This window comes from Corythoichthys intestinalis, chromosome 2 (genome assembly GCF_030265065.1).
Source record: "Corythoichthys intestinalis isolate RoL2023-P3 chromosome 2, ASM3026506v1, whole genome shotgun sequence".
Taxonomy (NCBI): Eukaryota; Metazoa; Chordata; class Actinopteri; order Syngnathiformes; family Syngnathidae; genus Corythoichthys; species Corythoichthys intestinalis.
The window spans coordinates 19174064-19193959 of NC_080396.1; the positions used below are offsets into that span (position 1 = coordinate 19174064).

Sequence of the window (19896 nt, forward strand, 5' to 3'; positions counted from 1 at the left end):
GTCTTCTTACCAACAAGTTAGCTAAAGTCAATAAGAAAGTAAGTCCCTTTTTTGGGAAATCCTAGATCCACCCAGACTCTTTCCAGACCTGCTCAACAATGCACAGTATCTACACTGCTGGCCAAAAGTATCGGCAGCCCTGCAATTCTGTCAGATAATGCTCAATTTCTCCCAGAAAATGATTGCAATTACAAATGCTTTGGTAGTAATATCTTCATTTATTTCGCTTGCAATTAAAAAACACAAAAGAGAATGAAATAAAAGATCATTATCATTTTATACAAAAGTCCAAAAATGGGCCGGACAAAAGTATTGGCACTCTCAGCCTAATACTTGGTAGCACAACCTTAAGACAAAATAACTGCAAACAACTGCTTCCGGTATCCATCAATGAGTTTCCTACGATGCTCTGCTGGAATTTTAGACCATTCTTCTTTAGCCAACTGCTCCAGGTCTCAGAGATTTGAAGGGTGCCTTCTCTAAACTGCCGTTTTTAGATCTCTCCACAGGTGTTCTATGGGATTCAGATCTGGACTCATTGCTGGCCACTTTAGAAGTCTCCCGTGCTTTTTCTCAAACCATTTTCCAGTGCTTTGTGAAGTGTGTTTTGGGTCACTGTCCTGCTGGAAGACCATGAACTCTGAGGGAGACCCAGCTTTCTCACACAACATTATGCTGCAAAATTTGTTGGTAGTCTTCAGACTTCATAATACCATGCACACGTTCAAGCAGTCCGCTGCCAGAGGCAGGAATGCAACCCCAAAACATCAGGGAACCTCCACCATGCTTGACTGTGGGGACCGTGTTCTTTTCTTTGAAGGCCTCGTTTTTCCCCCTGTAAACTCTTTATTGATGCCATTTCCCAAAAAGCTTTACCTTTGTCTCATCTGACCAGAGAACATTCTTCCAAAACGTTTTTGGCTTTCTCAGGTAAGTTTTGGCAAACTCTTTTTTATTGTTTCGGGTCAGAAGTGGGGTTGTCCCGGGTATCCTACCATAGAGTCCCTTCATTCAGACACCGACAGATAGTGACGGAAAGTTGACACTGTTGTATCCTCGGACTGCAGGACAGCTTGAACTTGTTTGGATGTTAGTCGAGGTTCTTTATCCACCATCCGCATAATCTTTTGTTAAAATCTCCCGTAAATTTTTCTTTTCCGTCCAGATCTAGGGAGGTTAGCCACAGTGTCATGAGCTTTACACTTATTGATGACACTGTGCACGGTAGACACAGGAACATTCAGGTCTTTGGACTGGAGTTGGACTTTTAGCAATGAGATTGCCCATGCTTCCTCACAATTTTTTTTCTCAAGTCCTCAGACAGTTCTTTGGTCTTCTTTCTTATCTCCATGCCCAATGTGGTACACACAAGGACACGGGACAGAGGTTGAGTCAACTTTAATCCATTTTAACTGGCTGCAAGTGTGATTTTGTTATTGCCACCACCTGTTATGTGCCCCAGGTAAGTAACAGGTGCTGTTAATTACACAAATTAAAGAAGCATCACATAATTTTTCAAAGGGTGCCAATGCTTTTGTCCGGCCCATTTTTGGAGTTCTGTATAAAATCATAATGATTTAATTTTTTTCCCCCATTCTATTTTGTGTTTTTTCATTGCAAGCAAAATAAATGAAGATATTACTAACAAAGCATTTGTAATTGCAATCATTTTCTAGGAGAAACTGAGCATTATCTGACAGAATTGCAGGGGTGCCAATACTTTTGGCCAGCGGTTTCATTGGAAAAGATCAACTTTTGTGGCAGAAGAGAACTAGTATTGACATCGGCACAGCACTCTTTTAATTAGATCAATCAAAATCACCAACTGATTTTTAAAAATGCCAATTCAAAAGGAGAAACAAATACTATCAAATACTATACAGTGGTACCTCTACATTCGGTTAATTCGTTCCAGGACCTGGTTTGGAAGTCGAAATGGCCGTATATCGAGTGGGATTTTCCCACAAGAATACATTATCTTTCGATTAATTCGTTCCACAGCCCAAAAAAAACCCAAAAATCCATGCAAAATCCTTCATAAATACTGCATGTACATTAGGCCTGAACGATATTGGAAAAAACTATTGCTGTGATTTTTTTGGGATTTGCGATATATTGTGATATTACATTGTGATATTAAAAAAAAATGTATATATTTTTTTTTTCAAGAAATTTTCAGAAGATGACTTAAATAGCTGTTTGGAAAGACTTTAGATGACTCACCATCACCACAGTGTACAGCCATCCCTTGTTTTTCGCGGTTAATGAGGACCAGAACCTGCCACGATAAGTGAAAAACTGCGAAGTAGCGCACCCCCCCATTTTTTTTTTTTTTTTTTTTGTGTGTGTGTGTGTTTTGTGCCCAATGTATTTATTCAGATTTAGCATTGGAAAGAGATACATAAAAGACATGTTTTTTTCTCACTTTTCCCCCCAAAGTGATTTAAAAAATGTATATAAATAAATGGTTTTTAAGCACTTCAAATGTCATAATTATGATAAGTTTTAAACATAACTGTCCAACCAAATCATTTTTGAACAAGAATAAAGTACTGTAGCAGATAAATGCTTGGCTTTATTAAATGCTTCTGTTTATCTACTTTAGCTGTGACCGTTGAAGTGACATGTAGAAATTTCAAACTCCTCATGATCACTTCTGGCATTTAAATGTCTCCAACGTCCCCACAGTACACACATTCATTCCAGCGCGGCTTCCTTGCAACTGTTTAAGAAGTTAAACGATGATTGACAGATGCCCGTGTGAAGTCTGCTTCTTTGGCCAGATCAAAGCCATCGTTGTGCGCAGTGACTGAAAGGATCAAAAGGCTGGGAGAAGGAGGGTAGGAGGCTGTGCGCAGACCAGAAAGTGAGGCGTATGTGGATCAAAAAAAAGAAAAACTATCGCACGTGCTTGCGATGGGACTATCGCGCACACGCACATCGCGATGGCGATGTCTAAACGATATATCGTTCAGGCTTAATGTACATTTACAAATAGCAATTACACATAGCAAAACAAATACATCATAAATACAAATCGGAATAATAATAATAATGTACCGAATCGGGTTCTAATGTGGCGGTTGTGTTTTGCATGCTGTTCTTGAACGCACCGTGTGACTGACGAGAAAGTGAGAGAGGTGCGTTTGAGTGGGAAGCTTTTACTTTCTCTTTTCATATTCTGTTGTTGTTATTGGCGTCGGCTACAGCGGACAATAGCCGTGTTGTGTTGCACAAATTCTGAAATAAATCATTAAAAACCTGAAGTAGCTGACGACTTCCTTGCCGATGTTGCAATAATATTTGTCACCTTAACTTATAAAGACTGGCGTACAAAGGTCGGAGCCAGTTCACTGACGCGCACACCTCGCTCATATCATTTCCATTTTAATTTCAAAGGTAAGCGTCACTTTTTTCCTTTTTTCACCGCCTGCACTAACCATTGGCCCCAGTTTGACAAGAAAATCCGTAGTGCCGCCATCTTGCGGAAAAACAATGAATTTGTGATGCTGTTGTAAATCGTCGTATATCGAGCATGTCGTCAAATGTTGAGACAATTGACGAGTCAAATTTTATGTCGGATGTCAAAAGGATCGTATGTCGAGGTACCACTGTATAAAATACGAAAATGTTAAATAGTACTATGTAGGCATGCTCACCTTCACACATGCATTTGGGTTTGAGGATGAAGCCACAGTTGCCATTGCTGTAGAATTTTGCTCTGTTGAGTTGAAGGACCCGCCCCTCGGACTGGTAGTTCAGTGCAACTGAAATGAAAGCCATCCAGTTATGACAGTCAACAAATGGACTGCTGGTGTCAAAGTACTAACTACTACAATAGCATACCAAGTTGGCAGCCTGCGTTCCAGAAAGGCTGAGGGTTGAAGTTTGAAGAGTCCACACGATATGAAGAGGGGTAGATGCGTGAGAGCTGACGCTGATTAAAGTGGTTGAAAGAGCTGGCTTTCTGCTGCATCACCTGATGGGCTTTGGTTTCACTCAGGGATGAAACCTGCCAGCTGCAGTTGGCTGCCATGGATAACCCACAACAAACATAGGTTAATCACATATTTGGCATAGTCTTTCTCATGTACATGCAGTCAATTCAACAATTGAAGTGTGTGGGCATGAGCAGTGAACAGACCTTGTGCTTCGACATCATAGAGGCCCACTGAGCATGTGTACTTGACCAAATCAGACAGGGCTCTAGATAATTTCATGGTTTTCTTCTTTCTGGAAGGTTAGAAATTGGATATAAATGAAAAATCAGACATCAACACCAAGTCACAATTGTGTCTCTCGGTGTGCGCTGCCTACTTGTTGTGATGTAGGGGTGCACGTGATGCACTGCTGGAGCTCTCTTGGTCAGTATCTGTGTCTTCCAAGCTTGAGGTTTTCTTCAACTTGTTTTTTTTCTGTTGTGGGGAGAGTAACAGCACAGAATAAAAATAATCTTCCTATGGAACAACGTATCATAGTAGCTCCTTTTGTAAGGGCAGAACAAACAAAGAAGTAGACAAAAAGCAAACCTTGCGTTTTGAGAAGCTCCCCATGAACGAGTGGCCAGTGCGCTTGTTGCAGCTGGTGTTAGCCTCATCCGAAGTGACTAACCCATCGTGCCCTTTAGCCTGTCAGAAATAAAATAAATACAAGTTACTAATTAAATTATTTTATAAACCTTCATACGTGACACTGGAAATTGTGTTTTTAACATCATTTAGTGGGACTATTTGACTTCACCCTCTACTTTATTTTGTGGTGCATACAATGTGATGGTATTGAATTTCACCTTTGTGTCAGTTTTATCTAAATGTCCAGCAGGTGGAAGTGCAGCAATTGTGAAACTGTCTGGGTCTTCTCTATCTCGAATCTTGGACTCCTTCATCAGGTTGTCCAGTTTTTTCTTGGCCATATTCTCCACTTGCTTCCTGTTGGCAGACATCTGCAGAAGGAGAAAAATAGAATAGAATAGAATAGAATAGAATAGAATAGAATAGAATAGAATAGAATAGACAACACTCTAAAGTTTATGATAGCATTTAACTCCTTGCCTGCCATTGACTATGATCAATGTCTGATTGATTTAAGCTGGGTAGACTGCCTGTGAATGTTAATGTTTCACACTGCCAAAGACGGCGCTAGGCGTCCAGTCCATTTTGACTAGGAGGGTTGACAGCGATCATTCGCACAATAAATGGTTAACTAGACAGACCGATAGAACCACTGACTTTTTTATCTCTTTGAAATGTTAAATAAAACTGTGATGTTGAAATGAGCCACATGATGGCAGAGTTCAGCTATAAACCAACTATTTCAAGTCTAGAGCCCCAACTATACTGGATGTGCGCATAGGAAATAGGATGGGTCAGTTTTTGTTTCAAGACTTACGTTTCTGACCTCCTAAAATAAAAAAATAAAATAAAAAAAGAGTTTGAATAAAAAAAAGGTTACATACGTCTCCATTCATCAATTTGCAGTCATCTTCCATCTCATCAGCACTGTCTTCATCTGAAACATCGCCCTCCTCTGCATTTTCGTCGATGTTTGGAGGCAATTTTTTACCCTGACAAAAGAAATTATACTTAGGAATGTAGTTTTACAATGTACAAGAACAAAAAGAAAACAAATAAAAGAGAAAGTTGCATAAGTACTATATATAAATGTACTGGAATTAAAATGTTTCTACTGCACTTCTTTTACAGTTGCCAAGACTAATTTGCATTTTCCTACTGAGAGAAATTAATATACAAACATCGGGTGAGCAAAGCGAAATCTAAAGAGACTAAACCCAGGACTGAACACGCTAATATTCATAACATGTCATTAATAAAACATGACTTCTTTGGCTCTGTTAGTCTATTATATTCATCCTCAGCATCCTCGTGGTCTGCTGCATTTTTTGGATGATTCTCAGTGTTCTTATCCCTGTGGAACCTTGCAATCTAAAGTTTCACTCGTCTTAAGCTCAAGTGTCAACAATGGAGCTTCTGCATACTTTGCATTGACACACAGTTCATTCCAATAATATAAGGTATGCCCTGGGCGTCATACCCTGCAGCATTTCTCCGAAAAACCTCATGACGCATGCTGGAGAGAACTTCAGTACTGCATTCTCTTCATGAAGTTTGCGGCATTCTGCAAAGTGCTCTCACACTGATGCCATTACTGCTATATAATACTGCTGACTGGATACACAGGTGGTGGTTCTGGTGCAGCAGTGAGTTGAGACGTTTATGTCATGCCAGGTATTGGCACTGAGCCTTCGCTTCAGTGAAAGCATTTGGTGGCTGTGCAGCCTCATTAATTCCAATGCGCTGCATCTGAGTTCTATCACGAGAGGGCCGTTACTTAATATCATGTTTTTCAAAATTCAGGCCTAAAATTCACTTTAAAGAGGCACTCTATCAGTTTCCAATATTTTGAACTGTTTCATGCATAAGATGCAATGGAAATGGAAGAGTTCCCTTAGTTGAAGAGAGTTCTCCAAGTGTTTTTCTATTTGATTGCAACTGCGTTTGGAAGTTAAATCCTCCTGCAGATTTGAACTTGTGTGAAGTTCTATGTCACATTTCAGACTTTAATACAAGTGCCCATCCTCTTCGTCCGTCTTCCACGGCCACTATTATCAGAAGCGCTGAGCCCTGAGCTGTCTGTAGGTTGCCACCGCCAATTTAGATTCAGATTTATTGCTGTGGTTTAGTGCAATACTTTCCTCGAATGAGCAGTGTCTGTTTTTGTATCCCCCACACCCCTACACGACCAGGCACTTTTGCTACCACGCTGTCCTCGTTTGATTGACTTTGAACCCCCCCATCTTCGCTGTCACCCGACACTTGCAAGATGACGAACAGCAATGTGAGCTGGCTTCAACTAAGGGGCCGTTTACATAGTGACTCTCTGAAAATACGAACAATTTCAAATTTGCATTTGCGTCTCCATTTGAACAATGTCGCAATTCCGCATGAAAATGATGTAGTATTCATGCCAAGCCCTAAGGGGCAGTGCAGATTTACTGGGCGACAGAGAATGATGCACTTTGACCCGACCAAGCTCCCTCAGCCCAGAAAAAAATATGCCCGCCCATTCGAAGCGATGTCATTTTTCTTTTGTTCAAAAAGGCACAAAAATTGAAACGTTCAACATATTTAATTTAAAAATATTATTAAAACAGTAAATTAAAGCTGACATTCCGCCATATTTGCTGTTTTTAATGTTTAGTAGCAGCGCTGCGCACACCTAATGTGACGTGTACGAGTGCTGACGTTAACAGCGCGGTCTCGCGTGGCAGGAGCCTTTGATATGCATGCCGAGGAAGCCCCCCTCAACCCCCCGCAATGGGATTCTTTCACTTTGTAGGCAGGATTCAGAATTTTTCGTTTTCACCTTCCGTCTTCGCCGGCACCATATGCACGCGAGGAGAGTCCGCAACGCAGTCATTGCGTCTTTGTGTCGCAAAGTCGCCATGTAAACTGCCCCTAAGATCTTTTATTTACCGTATTTTTCGGACTACAAGTCGCATCTGAGTATAAGTCGCACCAGCCATAAAATGCCCAACAAAGAGAAAAAAACATATACAAGTCGCACCCGAGTATAAGTCGCACTTTTGGGGGAAATTTACTTGATAAAATCCAACACATAGAACAGAAATGTCATCTTGAAAGGCAATTTAATATATATAAATAATAATACAATAATACAGCAATAAAATACAATAGAGAACAACATGCTGAATAAGTGTACAGTGTATAGTGCATGAACAACGAAATGCGAATATCCTGTCCTCACCAGGACGCTACGGCTCGGTCCTGGCTATTCAGCGGGCTAAACTCCCAAATGATGATGCTGGATGTCCGTATAATTTGCTGAATCAATTTCGTCCTCGATACCAAACAGGTTCGCATCGAAGTAAATAAATGATAATTAGGTGCTTTTACAGCAATAACATGACACAAACGGTTAGCATGCATTCGCTAGCATTAGCACATCGTTCAAACAATCACACAACTGGCTCCAAGTGTCCGATCGCGGGTGGAAAACACACAACAACAACAGAAAAGATGATACACACAGGCGTTGCCGCTGTAGAGATATTTTACAAGCATAAACAATGAACGTAGGTTCGCAGCCGTGTTTCTCTCTCGCTAACTCACCCACTCACTCAGAGCTACGTAGCTGTCGGTCTCCTTCTGGCGTGTGAGCGCTCTTCTTCACGTAAACAAGTGCAAGTGCGCCCCCACGTGGGCATGAAAGCGCCACAAACTAAAAGCATGCATTTAAATATAAAAAAGTCAATAATACAATTGAACACACATTGCCAAAGGCAGAACACGAACGTGGCCATAGCTATTAAGTTATAACTATAGCATAAAGAACATGCTAACAAGTTTACCAAACCATCAGTGTCACTCCAAAAAACCAAAATAAAACGTGAAATGATATCATAATGTGTTAATAATTTCACACATAAGTCGCTCCTGCATATAAGTCGCACCCCCAGCCAAACTATGAAAAAAACTGCGACTTATAGTCTGAAAAATACGGTAAGTAGAAATAAGGAATCTGTAACCAGTAAGTTACAAGCAAGCAAGTTACAAGCAAAAGCTTGCCTTCTGACTGAAATACACGTCTCTGCACACATACGCACAGAGAACCCCATTGAAGCCAGAAGTGTAAAGTGAGTGAATATTTTATTATTGTATAATTGTGAAATAGCGAAGCTTTGTGTCATTTTTTAGATAATTTTAGTCTGTGTCTCCACGATGTGTAAGTCACTTTGGCATTGCCAAAGCCCAACAGCTTCCGACCAACACACCTTCCTTACTGACGGCCAGTCGGAGCAAAGAATATGCAAATTAGCTCAAGTCAGCTGTGTATTAATGAGAAACAGGATTTTTGCAGAGGAGCCTGAAGAGGACCATCTAATATGGCTTAGAAAATGGCATTCTGGGCACTCTCAGTGCAAATTGTTGTGAAAATCTGGTAAAATGGCATCCAATGTTATGAAAAATAATGTAAAAGAAAAATTAAACTTAAGTTCACCTTAAAGACGGTCCTTCAGGGATTTATTATGTATCATTTCTGCCTTTAAGACCAACTGCTAAATTATCTGCTTGAGTCAGCCTTTCCTCCAGATACATCCGTGTCCTCCTTTATCACACATCACACTATAATTTTCAAGATGTCTATCGGTCATCAAATTTGCTGGGGGAGTGGATGTTGGCCAGGTTCATATATTATAAGCAGTTAGTCGACGAATAGCCTCATTAGTGATTGAAGTATAATATTAAAACTGCACAAATCGCCGTTCCGATCTCCACCACAAGGCATCGTCATAGCTACCGAAACCAATTGCTCAACATACATCATGTGCTTTCTGTTCCTTACAACTCGGACTCATGCCGAAAATACATTTACTGGTTTACACACGAATTACGACCACAACGTGTCAGAAAAATAGGTACTGTAATTTTCGAACTATAAGTCGTTTTTTTTCATAGTTTAGCTGGGGGTGCGACTTATACTCTGGAGCGACTTACGTGTGAAATTATTAACACATTATTATATCATTTCACATGTTATGTTGGTGTTTTGGAGTGACACTGATGGTTTGGTAAATTTGTTAGCATGTTCTTTATGCTATAGTTATCTGAATAACTCTTAATAGCTACGTCACGTGAACATACCGGCCAGATTCACATTTCGTTGTTCATGCATCATGTAACATTATCATACTGTACACTTATTCAGTATGTGGTTCTTTATTATATTTTTATTTTAAATTGCCTTTCAAGATGACATATCCGTTCTATGTGTTTGATTTTATGAAGTAAATTTCCCCCTAAAATGCGACTTGTACCGTATTGGCCCGAATATAAGACGGCCCTGATTATAAGACGACCCCCTCTTTTTCAAGACTCAAGTTTTAAAAAAGACTTTTTGAACACAAAATTAATTTTTATACAGAAAATAATTACAGTACATCCGAAACAAATGAGAGAAAAAGCATGTTATTAAGCATGCCTCATTCAAATCTTAATATCTGAACATTTAAATATGTAAACTAAAGTGCAATCACATTCGTAAATGAATGGCTTCTGGTTTTTGAAATGTAAATAAACCAATCTATTGTAATAAAACAACAAAATTGCAATAATGCATTAACCATCAAAGTGACGTCTAACTGTAACTGTAGTCTTGAAACAAATCTCAATAAGGAAAAACATTGCATTAAAGTAATGCAAACTGGTTAAACTTGAGAGTAGCTGAGATCTGTCATGACAGAACATTGCTTCAATGATATCTGGCGCCATCTAGCGTCGTGAATGGGGAGAGTAGCTGAGATCTGTCATGACAGAACATCGCTTCAATGATATCTGGTGCCATCTAGCGTCGTGAATGGGTATAATGTCGAGACCGCGAATATAAGACGACCCCCTCTTTTTCAGTGTTATTTCAATGCAAAAAACACCGTCTTATATTCGGGCCAATACGGTATATGTTTTTTTCCTCTTCGTTGGGCATTTTATGGCTGGTGCGACTTATACTCAATCGCGACTTATAGTCCGAAAAATACGGTACTCCATTAAGGTAGATACTACCCCCCCCCCCCCCCCCCAAAAAAAAATCCACTAAATAAGAAAGAAACTGTATTTTAACAATTTCTTTCAACCACTCTGCCTAGTATTTCCCTTCAAAGTTATATATTTAAACAAATTGTGCTAACTTTGATGTTGAATTTTCAGCGTAATGAACTAAAAATCACATACCAACTTTAAGCGGTAAAGATTATGTATTTCAAAAATGATATTCACAAAAATTTGTCAAAGATTTGGTTGGCCCGTCTGCATATTTTAAATAAAGTACATTAATCTTAATAAAATGATTAATTGACATTACAATTTACAATACGCACAAATTAATTTCTTTTAGGTAAGCATAAACTCAAGTTACCATCATTGTCTTTTCATAAACTTGATCAATTTAGACCACTTCACTGCTCAGAATCTCTACCTTTGAAGTCCAGGTTGAAAAGGCAAGTTCTAAACTTTCAGGTCAAAGTGGGCAACAGCTCACTAACAGACTTGACTTACTTTAACAAGGATCTTTCCCTTCAGGGTTTCTGGTGAAGGTAGCCATCCAGACTCTTCTGCTTTGATGTTAGAAACATCGAGTTTGTCCCCAAGAATATCAATGAGGTACTGGGCCATCTTTTTCTGTTGAGGGACACTGCAGTGGTTCTCTATGGACAGGATGACTGGGAAACTGATATAAGGTAGAAAATGACACACGGGAGATTGCTGTTATGAGGGTGAAATGCTGGAAAACACACATAATAAAGTCTCATTTATTGCAAATGTTATGCACCTGGGTCCACAAGGTTGAGATCATGTAGAAATCTATCATGCATTTTGGAGAGTTGATGTGCATTGATTGCTGAAATATGGTGGAAGGTGACAAGCACTATTGCTCCATTGCTGAAAACCCAATAGTAAATAATCTTACAGTTAAATGGCAGGGGTGTACTTCGAGCAGCTATTGTTTCATTTTGTCTCTGCTATGCTATATTTTAGGGCTGTCAAACGATTAACATTTTGAATCGAGTTAATCACAGCTTAAAAATTAATTAATTATAATTCATCGCAATTAAAACCATCTCTAAAATATGCCATATTTTTTAAAATAAATTATTGTTGTAATGGAAAGATAAGACACAAGACAGATATATACATTCAAAATACTGTACATAAGTACTGTATTTGTTTATTCTAACAATAAATCCACAAGATTGCATTAACATTATTAGCATTCTTTCTGTTAACGGGATCCACGGATAGAAAGACTTGTAGTTCATAAAAGATAAATGTTAGTACAAGTTAGTCTAATTTTATATTAAAACCCCTCTTAATGTTTTGTTTTAATAAAATTTGTAAAATTTTCAATCAAAAAAATAAACTAGTAGCTCGCCATTGTTGACGTTGCCGAGCGGGACGTCACACGGGCTCCCTGCCGTTCTTCCACAGTGTCTTTATCTACTTAAGGTAGTGATTGAAATACACCATAAAGGTGTCAATGGTGAGTTTTTAAATTAACTTAGAAATCAAGCCAAATAATGTGTTTTGTCCCTCGACTGACACCGTAGTTCTCTGTTTACTGGTCCATCCATTGTGATTGACGTCATTTGAGTGCTGGCTTCACAACGTAGGAGACCTCTGATAGTTTGTATATTGTGACTAAATATTGCCACCCAGTCTATTTGTTGAACTAAACGAAATGTTTGAATAGAGTTTGACCAAAGTCTGAGTAAGTTTTATGTGTATTGTGTATAGCTATTTTGATTGGGAATGCCAGTTCTCTTTGCACTGTTGTATAACTGTGAGAATAGGGCCTCATTAATACACATTGAAGCGCTTTTCTTTTTGTGAACATTATTTTCTTTTTTTAAGAGAGATATTATTTTTGTTGTGCTTTCACTAAATGATACCTATGTTTGTTGTGAAGGAGTTGCCGAAGCTTATGCCAATAAACGGCGCGGTCCAATGAACGCCTGTGTCCTCTCGCCTTTTGTAATATTCTGATATAGAATTATCCGAGGTACCTTGAAGTACACGCGGGGCCAATATTGTTTACTCACATGATGCAGGAACAAAACAAAACACTTTTCTCTGCCTCTTAGCTCTCAAGTGCGTCATTGTAATCTGTTTGAGGCAATGCATGAGCAGGTCATTCCGTGCATGCATTAAGTGCATCAAATATTTTAACGTGATTAATTTAAAAAATTAATTACCGCCCGTTAACACGATAAATTTGACAGCACTACTATATTTTAAACTATATTTCCACAATTATAACTGTAAGTCAAATCGTTTATTTGTAGCGCAAATTATCAATATATCCCAATTGGTTCATATGGTAATGTATATTCTTCTATAACAATACCTGACCATAATTGTACGTTCATATGTACGGCTATCATAATGATGGTAGGCGTCGATAAAGCCCTATAAAAGACGCCAAGACAAGGCACACTACAAATCAGAGCAAAGCTAATTTCCATATTCAAATTGAGAAACACAGCGATTCAATCAGTGGAATCGTTGCAGCCAAATTTTGTCCTAAAAATGATCTTGATTATGTCTACAAAACAAAATGCCTGTTTTACTTTTAGTCTTTGTTATTACTTGGACATACATTAATTCCTTTCTAAACGTGTGCTCTAAAAGCTAAACCAGACAATAGATTCCTTGTGTGTGACTCTTCACAAGAGAGATAAGAGCTTTTCATTCCTATTTTGCTCATGTCAGCCCTTGTTCCTCATCTGGTAAGGAGACAATCTGATTGTCCTTTAATATTAATGGAATCTTCGCCTTCGAATTCTTCTGACCGATTTCAAATGGGTATTAATGATCAAGTTTTCAAAAACACAAAAGGATGAAAACCTCAGCAAATGGAGTATCGCTCTGCCTTTCACTCTAAAAATAGCGCTTTTCTGCACATCCTCCAAACTGTGTGCATGTCGATGGGATTATCACCTTCCGATGCAGCTTGTTTGAAAGAAAAGGAGGGGGGGTGTCTCTCCTTCCACACACACTTTTCTTGGCACGTGAATAGGCATGGCTGCATCTCTACATTTGGAAGTGTTAAAGATCATCCGTGCATACAGATGGTAACAAACAAGCGGTAAACTTGAATGTTTTTGCTGAATTATGGTTATGTGTAAAAGCTACAGTTTGTCATTCATAGTAATAAATCGAAAATTTTGGGGCACACGAACAGAATTTAGGGGCACAAAAAGTACCTCACAAGTAAATAGTTGCATTTATGCTCATTTTTAATAATACCAGTGATAAATCCAGGACTTTAGCAGATTATTCATGCATTATCGGCAATAACTGGGCTTAGGTTTGGAGCAGAAATCTGTCCCTCCCCCTAAAAAAAATAATAGTAAAATAATGAATAAGGATTTCCGAAAAGGGAAAAATCATCAAAATTATTAGTCGGACAGTTGCCAATCAACGAATATTTACTTGCCCTGTGTCAATATTCCCATTTAGGAGTGGTCTACTCTGAAGACATAATACCTGCTTTTTCTTTTGCCTGGTTTTGAAAACATTCTGTTTGCAAAATATTCCGTTCAATAATCGCTTTAGACATGAGCATGCTGCTGAAGGACATGACGCATTCGCGTCTCTAAATCAATATATAGTTGCTATTGCCACTTCTGGGAGATGATTGGACGAAACTTTACCCATCGAAATTAAATCATGAGGTTTAGCACACCCTCTTTTCTATTTTTGGCTCTTTGAAAATGGCTGAGACAATACGCAATAACTTCAAAATACAATAACTTCAAAAAGGCAAACGTAACTGTTCATTTCTCATCCAAAAGTATTAACATTAACATTAAAAATAACCAATTAAAGCATGAAATACCCCCGACCAAAAAATTGCACTTTGTTCTAGTACAGTATTTGAGTAGAGTAAAAATCAGCAAAGATTTTTTTTTTTTTTTTTTTTGCCCACCAGAAAAAAATGCAGGTCTGAATGGGTTAAAAAGGGATCGGAAACAAAAAAATAGCAAAATCAAGGTTTTAAAAGTAACGACAATCTGAAATTCTGCTATTTTAGTGAAAAACAATGTAATTGTACATGATTCGCCTTTGTGGGCTGAACAAAATCATTTTGGTAGATTGAGTTTGACACCTGTGCCAGAGTATTGCTGCATTCCAGAAAAGTGGAAGTCGGAGTTTTCCGACCTCCGACAACGAAAATATCATTGGAACGCCACTCGAACTGGGAGGTCCAAGTCACGAAGTCGGAGAAAAAATATCTACCCCGACTTCCAAGTTGTTTCAATCTGACGTCACTGGACAAAATGGCGATGCCCATGGAAACACAACAGACCGTCAATAGTAAAAAATCAAACTCAATAATGAAGTTAAATAATAAAATGTTCTCACAGTGAATTAGCTTAATGAATTTTCAGATGATTTTTAAATTGACTTTCAGTGAGGATGTAACTAAAGAGGGCAGTTTACAGTGTGTGCTATTTACATCAGCCGCCGTTTTTCCTGCACTATTTGATTGCTTGCGACAAGGCAGGTTTACTGTAGGTCAAGATGCCTTTTGATAAACATAATAAAAAACAACTTTTCGCGATCAGCCATCTTTGCGGTTTACATTCGCTTGGAAACCTTTGAGGTCGGAACTGGTACCATCCGAGTGGGATAAATCCAACTTCCCACTTCTCTGGAATGCAGCGTATGTATTTCAGTATCTATTAAATGCAAATACATTAAAATGGGACGGAGAATAATTTGTGATATTATGAAAAAAGAAAATATTACGTTTTTAGACCACTACTAAGTGGGCGTTTATAGCTCAGCTACCCTAAATTTAAGTTACGTTTCTTTAATGTTAACTCATTCAGAACTAGAGGTGGAAATCTTGAGGCACCTAACGATTCGATTACGATTACAATTCCGAGGCTACGATTTGATTATAAATCGATTATTGATGCACCCCCCCTAGTAGACATTCAATCCATTTGAGCTGGGAGGGTTTAAATCAGGGGTGGCCAATCCCGGTCCTTGAGAGCCCCTATCCAGCTTGTTTTCCATGTCTCCCTCCTCTAAGACATCTGAATCAAATGATCAGGATCGTTATCAGGCTGCTGCAGAGCTTGCTGATGAGCTGATCATTTGATTCAGGTGTGTTAAAGGAGGGAGACACGGAAAACAAGCTGGATAGGGGCTCTCGAGGACCAGGATTGGGCACCCCTGGTTTAAATGGATTAGACATCCATGACTGTCAATGGAAGTTAATGAGTTATTACACCATTATGCAGAAGCTCTACAATAAAAATATTTTTTTTCAATGCAAAACATTCCTATTCAATTATAAAATTGGTTATTTTTTCTTTCGAGGATCACAGATAGAAGTGGTTAAGTCACATAACCTCTATGTGTGGGTTCTTTCCAAAAGTAAAAATGAGCCTCTCTACTCTATGTGCTCTGGAATCAAGGGCATATTTAGTCATTTAATCATTAGTCAATTATTCCAACGCTTTTACTGTAATTGAAAAGAACATCAATCATTGGCTAATAAACTTTACCATGAATGAAATGCACTATACCTGTGTCAGCAGAAAGAAAAAAAGAAAAACATTCAGTGCCTACAATAGATCTGCAATGGAGCTGCTAGACTTCTAACCTCCGTGAAATGACCTAAGCACATCACACCAGTCCTTGCTGCCCTTCATTGGCTACCGGAGAGTTTAAGAATAGATTTTAAGAACGTCGTTTGGGGCTTTACTTGGGCCATAAATGTCGACTAGTCTCCAAGGGTGATAGAGCATTTGCAGTTAAAATTCCATGTCTATGGAACTCTCTGCCTTGTGACCTGTGACAGACTGCATCATCATCTTTTTTAAAATTGCTCCTAAAAAAACTTACTTTTAATGCCTGGCTTTTAGTTAAGTGATAGTCTTATTGCATAGTTAGAGTATGCATATGTATAATATTATCTTTAAAAATATTTTACTGTGGATTGTCCAGCACTTAAAAAGGAAAATACTATAATGATTATTTGCATAATTAAGCTGTAGTAATAGCTAGTAATAATAATAGTAGTAATTGCTAACCCTACTAGGTTAGCAATTCCCCGACTGGTTAAGTCTTATGAATTGTTTGAATTTCATGAAGATTTAATATTTGTCTTTAGATTATTGGATGATATCTGATCATGTGAAAGAAGATAATAGTACAGCAGGTTCAGATTGACAAAGGTGGATTGGTTGTGTGTTTTATAACGTACTCATTCTTGACGAAGGCATATTTGTTGATGGTTTCAATAACGTCTTTGAAGAGGATCTTGGAGGTGAGAGTGTAGCCGTGATGAACGATAGGCTCGCCATCCTGACCATCCCAGCAGTCCACTGTGGACAAGTATGACGTGTCAATAAGCAGCACTTGTTTTTCTAATGCAAGAAAAGCCTATTTGTAAACCAAAGCATAAACCAATATTGCATCAAATTGACTGTTGTTCAAACCACACCGCTTGCTCCATGTAACCTTTCACTAAGTGATGTCTTTTTGAAAGGAGTGATGTATGACCACTGTAATTGGTGATGGTCTAGTAATGGAGTAGGTGGTGACCTTTGAAATGTAGGTAATACAAGGCACCCACCATCATGACTTCAAATCGCTATGGTGAGTTTACGACATTAAACATAGACACAGCTTATAGTGAGTTCATTTTTAATCAAATGTAATAATAAAAAAAAAAAAAATTAAAAAAGATAAATCAAGTGAAACATTGAATAATTTTGCAGTACGGTTGGTAACAGTAATATAAAATAACTCAGGTTTTTTTTAGGGGAGTTTATATCTTACCTTCAGACTTCATTGCCTTTAGATAACTTTAAAAATTCATTAATTAATGTATATAATGTATTGTGCTTAAAGGTAAACCGATCGATCGGGGCCGTTTTCATAAAGTTGGGGGAATCGGTGACCGGTCGATCACTAAAACTATAACCGATCTCGTCTATCTTCACTTAGCCACATTAGCACGTTATCATTTGGTTGCGGACATTCGCGGTTATTACTTATAGCCATTTAAGTGCACTTTCACAACTTTGCTACGTTATTGTGGGAAGGAGCATAATTTCTCTTGACATTCTATATAGTCACTGTGTAGTGATTGTTTTGCAGCCTCTAGATAGTATAATTACGCTGTGAGTTAACGCTGGAAAATGTTTAGTGAAAGCTTACATTTGGCCCACAGACTGTTTACAGCTGGGGTCCCCAAACTTTTTCCTGTGAGGGCCACATAACTTTTCCCTTCTCTGATGAGGGGCCGGGGTCAGTTTGTAACAGAAAAAGTGTGACGATTGCAGGAGTGCCTAACTGTAAAAATTGATTGTTTTTCAGAAAGCCACAATCAAATAACCCTTTCTGGATTCTTCACGGAACAAAAATAAATAAAATAAAATAATATAATATAATATAATATAATAATAACACTATTAATTAAATAGATAATAGCCAAATAACCCTCTCTGGGTTCTTCACAGAAAAAACCAGGAAATAAATAACACAAGTAAAAAAAAAAAAAAAAATTTAAATTAATGTTCAGGGGGCTAGACCAAATGTGGAGGCGGGCCGTATCCTGCGCGCAGGCCGTAGTTTGGGGACCCCTGGTTTACAGCATTAAAATGTAGTAAGATGTGAAAAAATGAAGACTTAGAGGCCTTAAAAAGCAGCCTTGGTTTGCAGTTAAAGTTCAATGCTTTAAAATATCACAAGATTGATTGGAATAATAAAGATGCATACCTTGTTTATCAAATAAAATCATGATCAGTGAAAATCAAGAATGGTAGGTCAGGCTTTTCAAAAATCAGTGACAGGCCAGAAAATTCAGATCGGTGCACCACTAATTTTTGTTTAATGATATTGCCTGTGTCAATGTGTCAACTCTGCCTAAACAGTGTATGTAAGGCTGAAGGTGGTAGTAGAGTACCTTCAACACAGCGGCAGCCGGCCTGCAGCACCCAGGCATACATGTCCACTCTGGACTGGGACATGAGCTGGTCTCCCATCAGGTAGGTGTTGTGTGACGAAGCAATGAAGTAGTTGCACAGCGGCTGACTCATGTCCTGGTTAACACTGTAGTGATCTGGGTTGAAGATATCCCCTGCAGGGCTGCGCATGTAATTTGTAAACCCTGAAAGGATATTAAAGTGCCTTTGAGTAACGAGTCGATCAAGGTTTTTTTTTTTTTTTTAGTGCGTTCAAGTAATCAAATTTATAGTAGAGTGTGTAGTTATGGATTTGCTCCCATCACTGTTTGAAAATGAGTGATTTTGATTCATACATTTATAGTTTCTGACAATCAAATAACACTGGTTTAAAGATTTATGGGCTGCTATACGTGCTCAAAAGCTAATAGCTAGATTTATTACTTCCATTAGGATAGTTTGCACATTTTTCTGTCTCCATGATTAGGTTTGATCCAATGCTTTCTCTTTTTTTCTTCATCTTTTCTGCTTTTTTTCATCAATATGAGACTTTTTTTTTTTTTTTTTTTTTTTGGACTTCTTGTAATAAGGTGAAGAATGGTAGAACTGCCAGTACAATAGTATTTAATTGCCTGCATTTTTGTTGGGTTTTGAAATCAATTCTCAGCATCTTCTAGAAAAATCCAGCAGAACCGTTAACATAAAGCATACTCTCCCTTCTTTCTCAGACTTTTTCTGACAATAATTTTCAAATTAAATATATTTTAATGAAGCCAATTCACTGTTACGAAGTTTCGATAATGTAAATGTTATGGGAGTGAATTACTGACATTTGAAATAATAATATTGTATGATATTATGAGCAAAAATGGCTTCATTAAAAACATCTTAATTTTTAAAAAACATTTTCAGAATAAGTCTCTGAGAAAGAGTAGAGAGAACATGGGTTATGTTAACAATTCTGATGGATTTAATTTAAAGATACTAAGAAAACCTGATAAAATGCAGGCACTTAAATATAAGAATGTACATAATCTTACCATCGATCCCTAAAACTTCATTCTTCTGGTTCTCTGAACATGGCTCAAATTTGTTGATAATCTCCAGACAATGGCTCTTGCTCACTTTGGTCATCTAAAAAGTATGAAAATCCATGTGAAACAATGTCAAACAAAAATATTGTTCTATTAATAAGCTAGGAAACTGTTGTATGGATGGCTGTCCCTCAGCCAATGATCCAATTTTCTCTGTGGTTACTGTTGTAGAGCGTGAAATAGCCTGTGTATGTGTATTGATGTTTTAAAGGGGGTCGAGTAATGCTAGGTCAGTCACCGTGTTAACTGTGTGTTCAGGATGGTATCAATTCAGATGGCTAGTGT

The 19896-nt window shown here is 38.1% G+C and overlaps 1 protein-coding gene across 9 annotated transcripts in view; it reads right to left on the minus strand.

Annotated features, from left to right (window-relative positions):
* Positions 1-19896, minus strand: part of plch2a (phospholipase C, eta 2a) — a 118028-nt gene that overhangs the window by 20754 nt on the left and 77378 nt on the right. For all 9 annotated transcript variants that reach the window (XR_009067124.1, XR_009067123.1, XR_009067122.1 and 6 more), the window contains exons 6-16: positions 19558-19651; positions 18520-18723; positions 16813-16933; positions 11091-11262; positions 5456-5563; positions 4790-4942; positions 4530-4628; positions 4318-4415; positions 4145-4233; positions 3847-4029; positions 3660-3767 (exon numbers count right to left, since the gene is read on the minus strand). Coding sequence is in view for 6 of the 9 variants with exons in the window: in XM_057859145.1 (XP_057715128.1) it covers positions 3660-3767; positions 3847-4029; positions 4145-4233; positions 4318-4415; positions 4530-4628; positions 4790-4942; positions 5456-5563; positions 11091-11262; positions 16813-16933; positions 18520-18723; positions 19558-19651 (1429 nt within the window). In the remaining 3 variants the exon portion in view is untranslated. The remainder of the gene's footprint in view (positions 1-3659; positions 3768-3846; positions 4030-4144; positions 4234-4317; positions 4416-4529; positions 4629-4789; positions 4943-5455; positions 5564-11090; positions 11263-16812; positions 16934-18519; positions 18724-19557; positions 19652-19896) is intronic.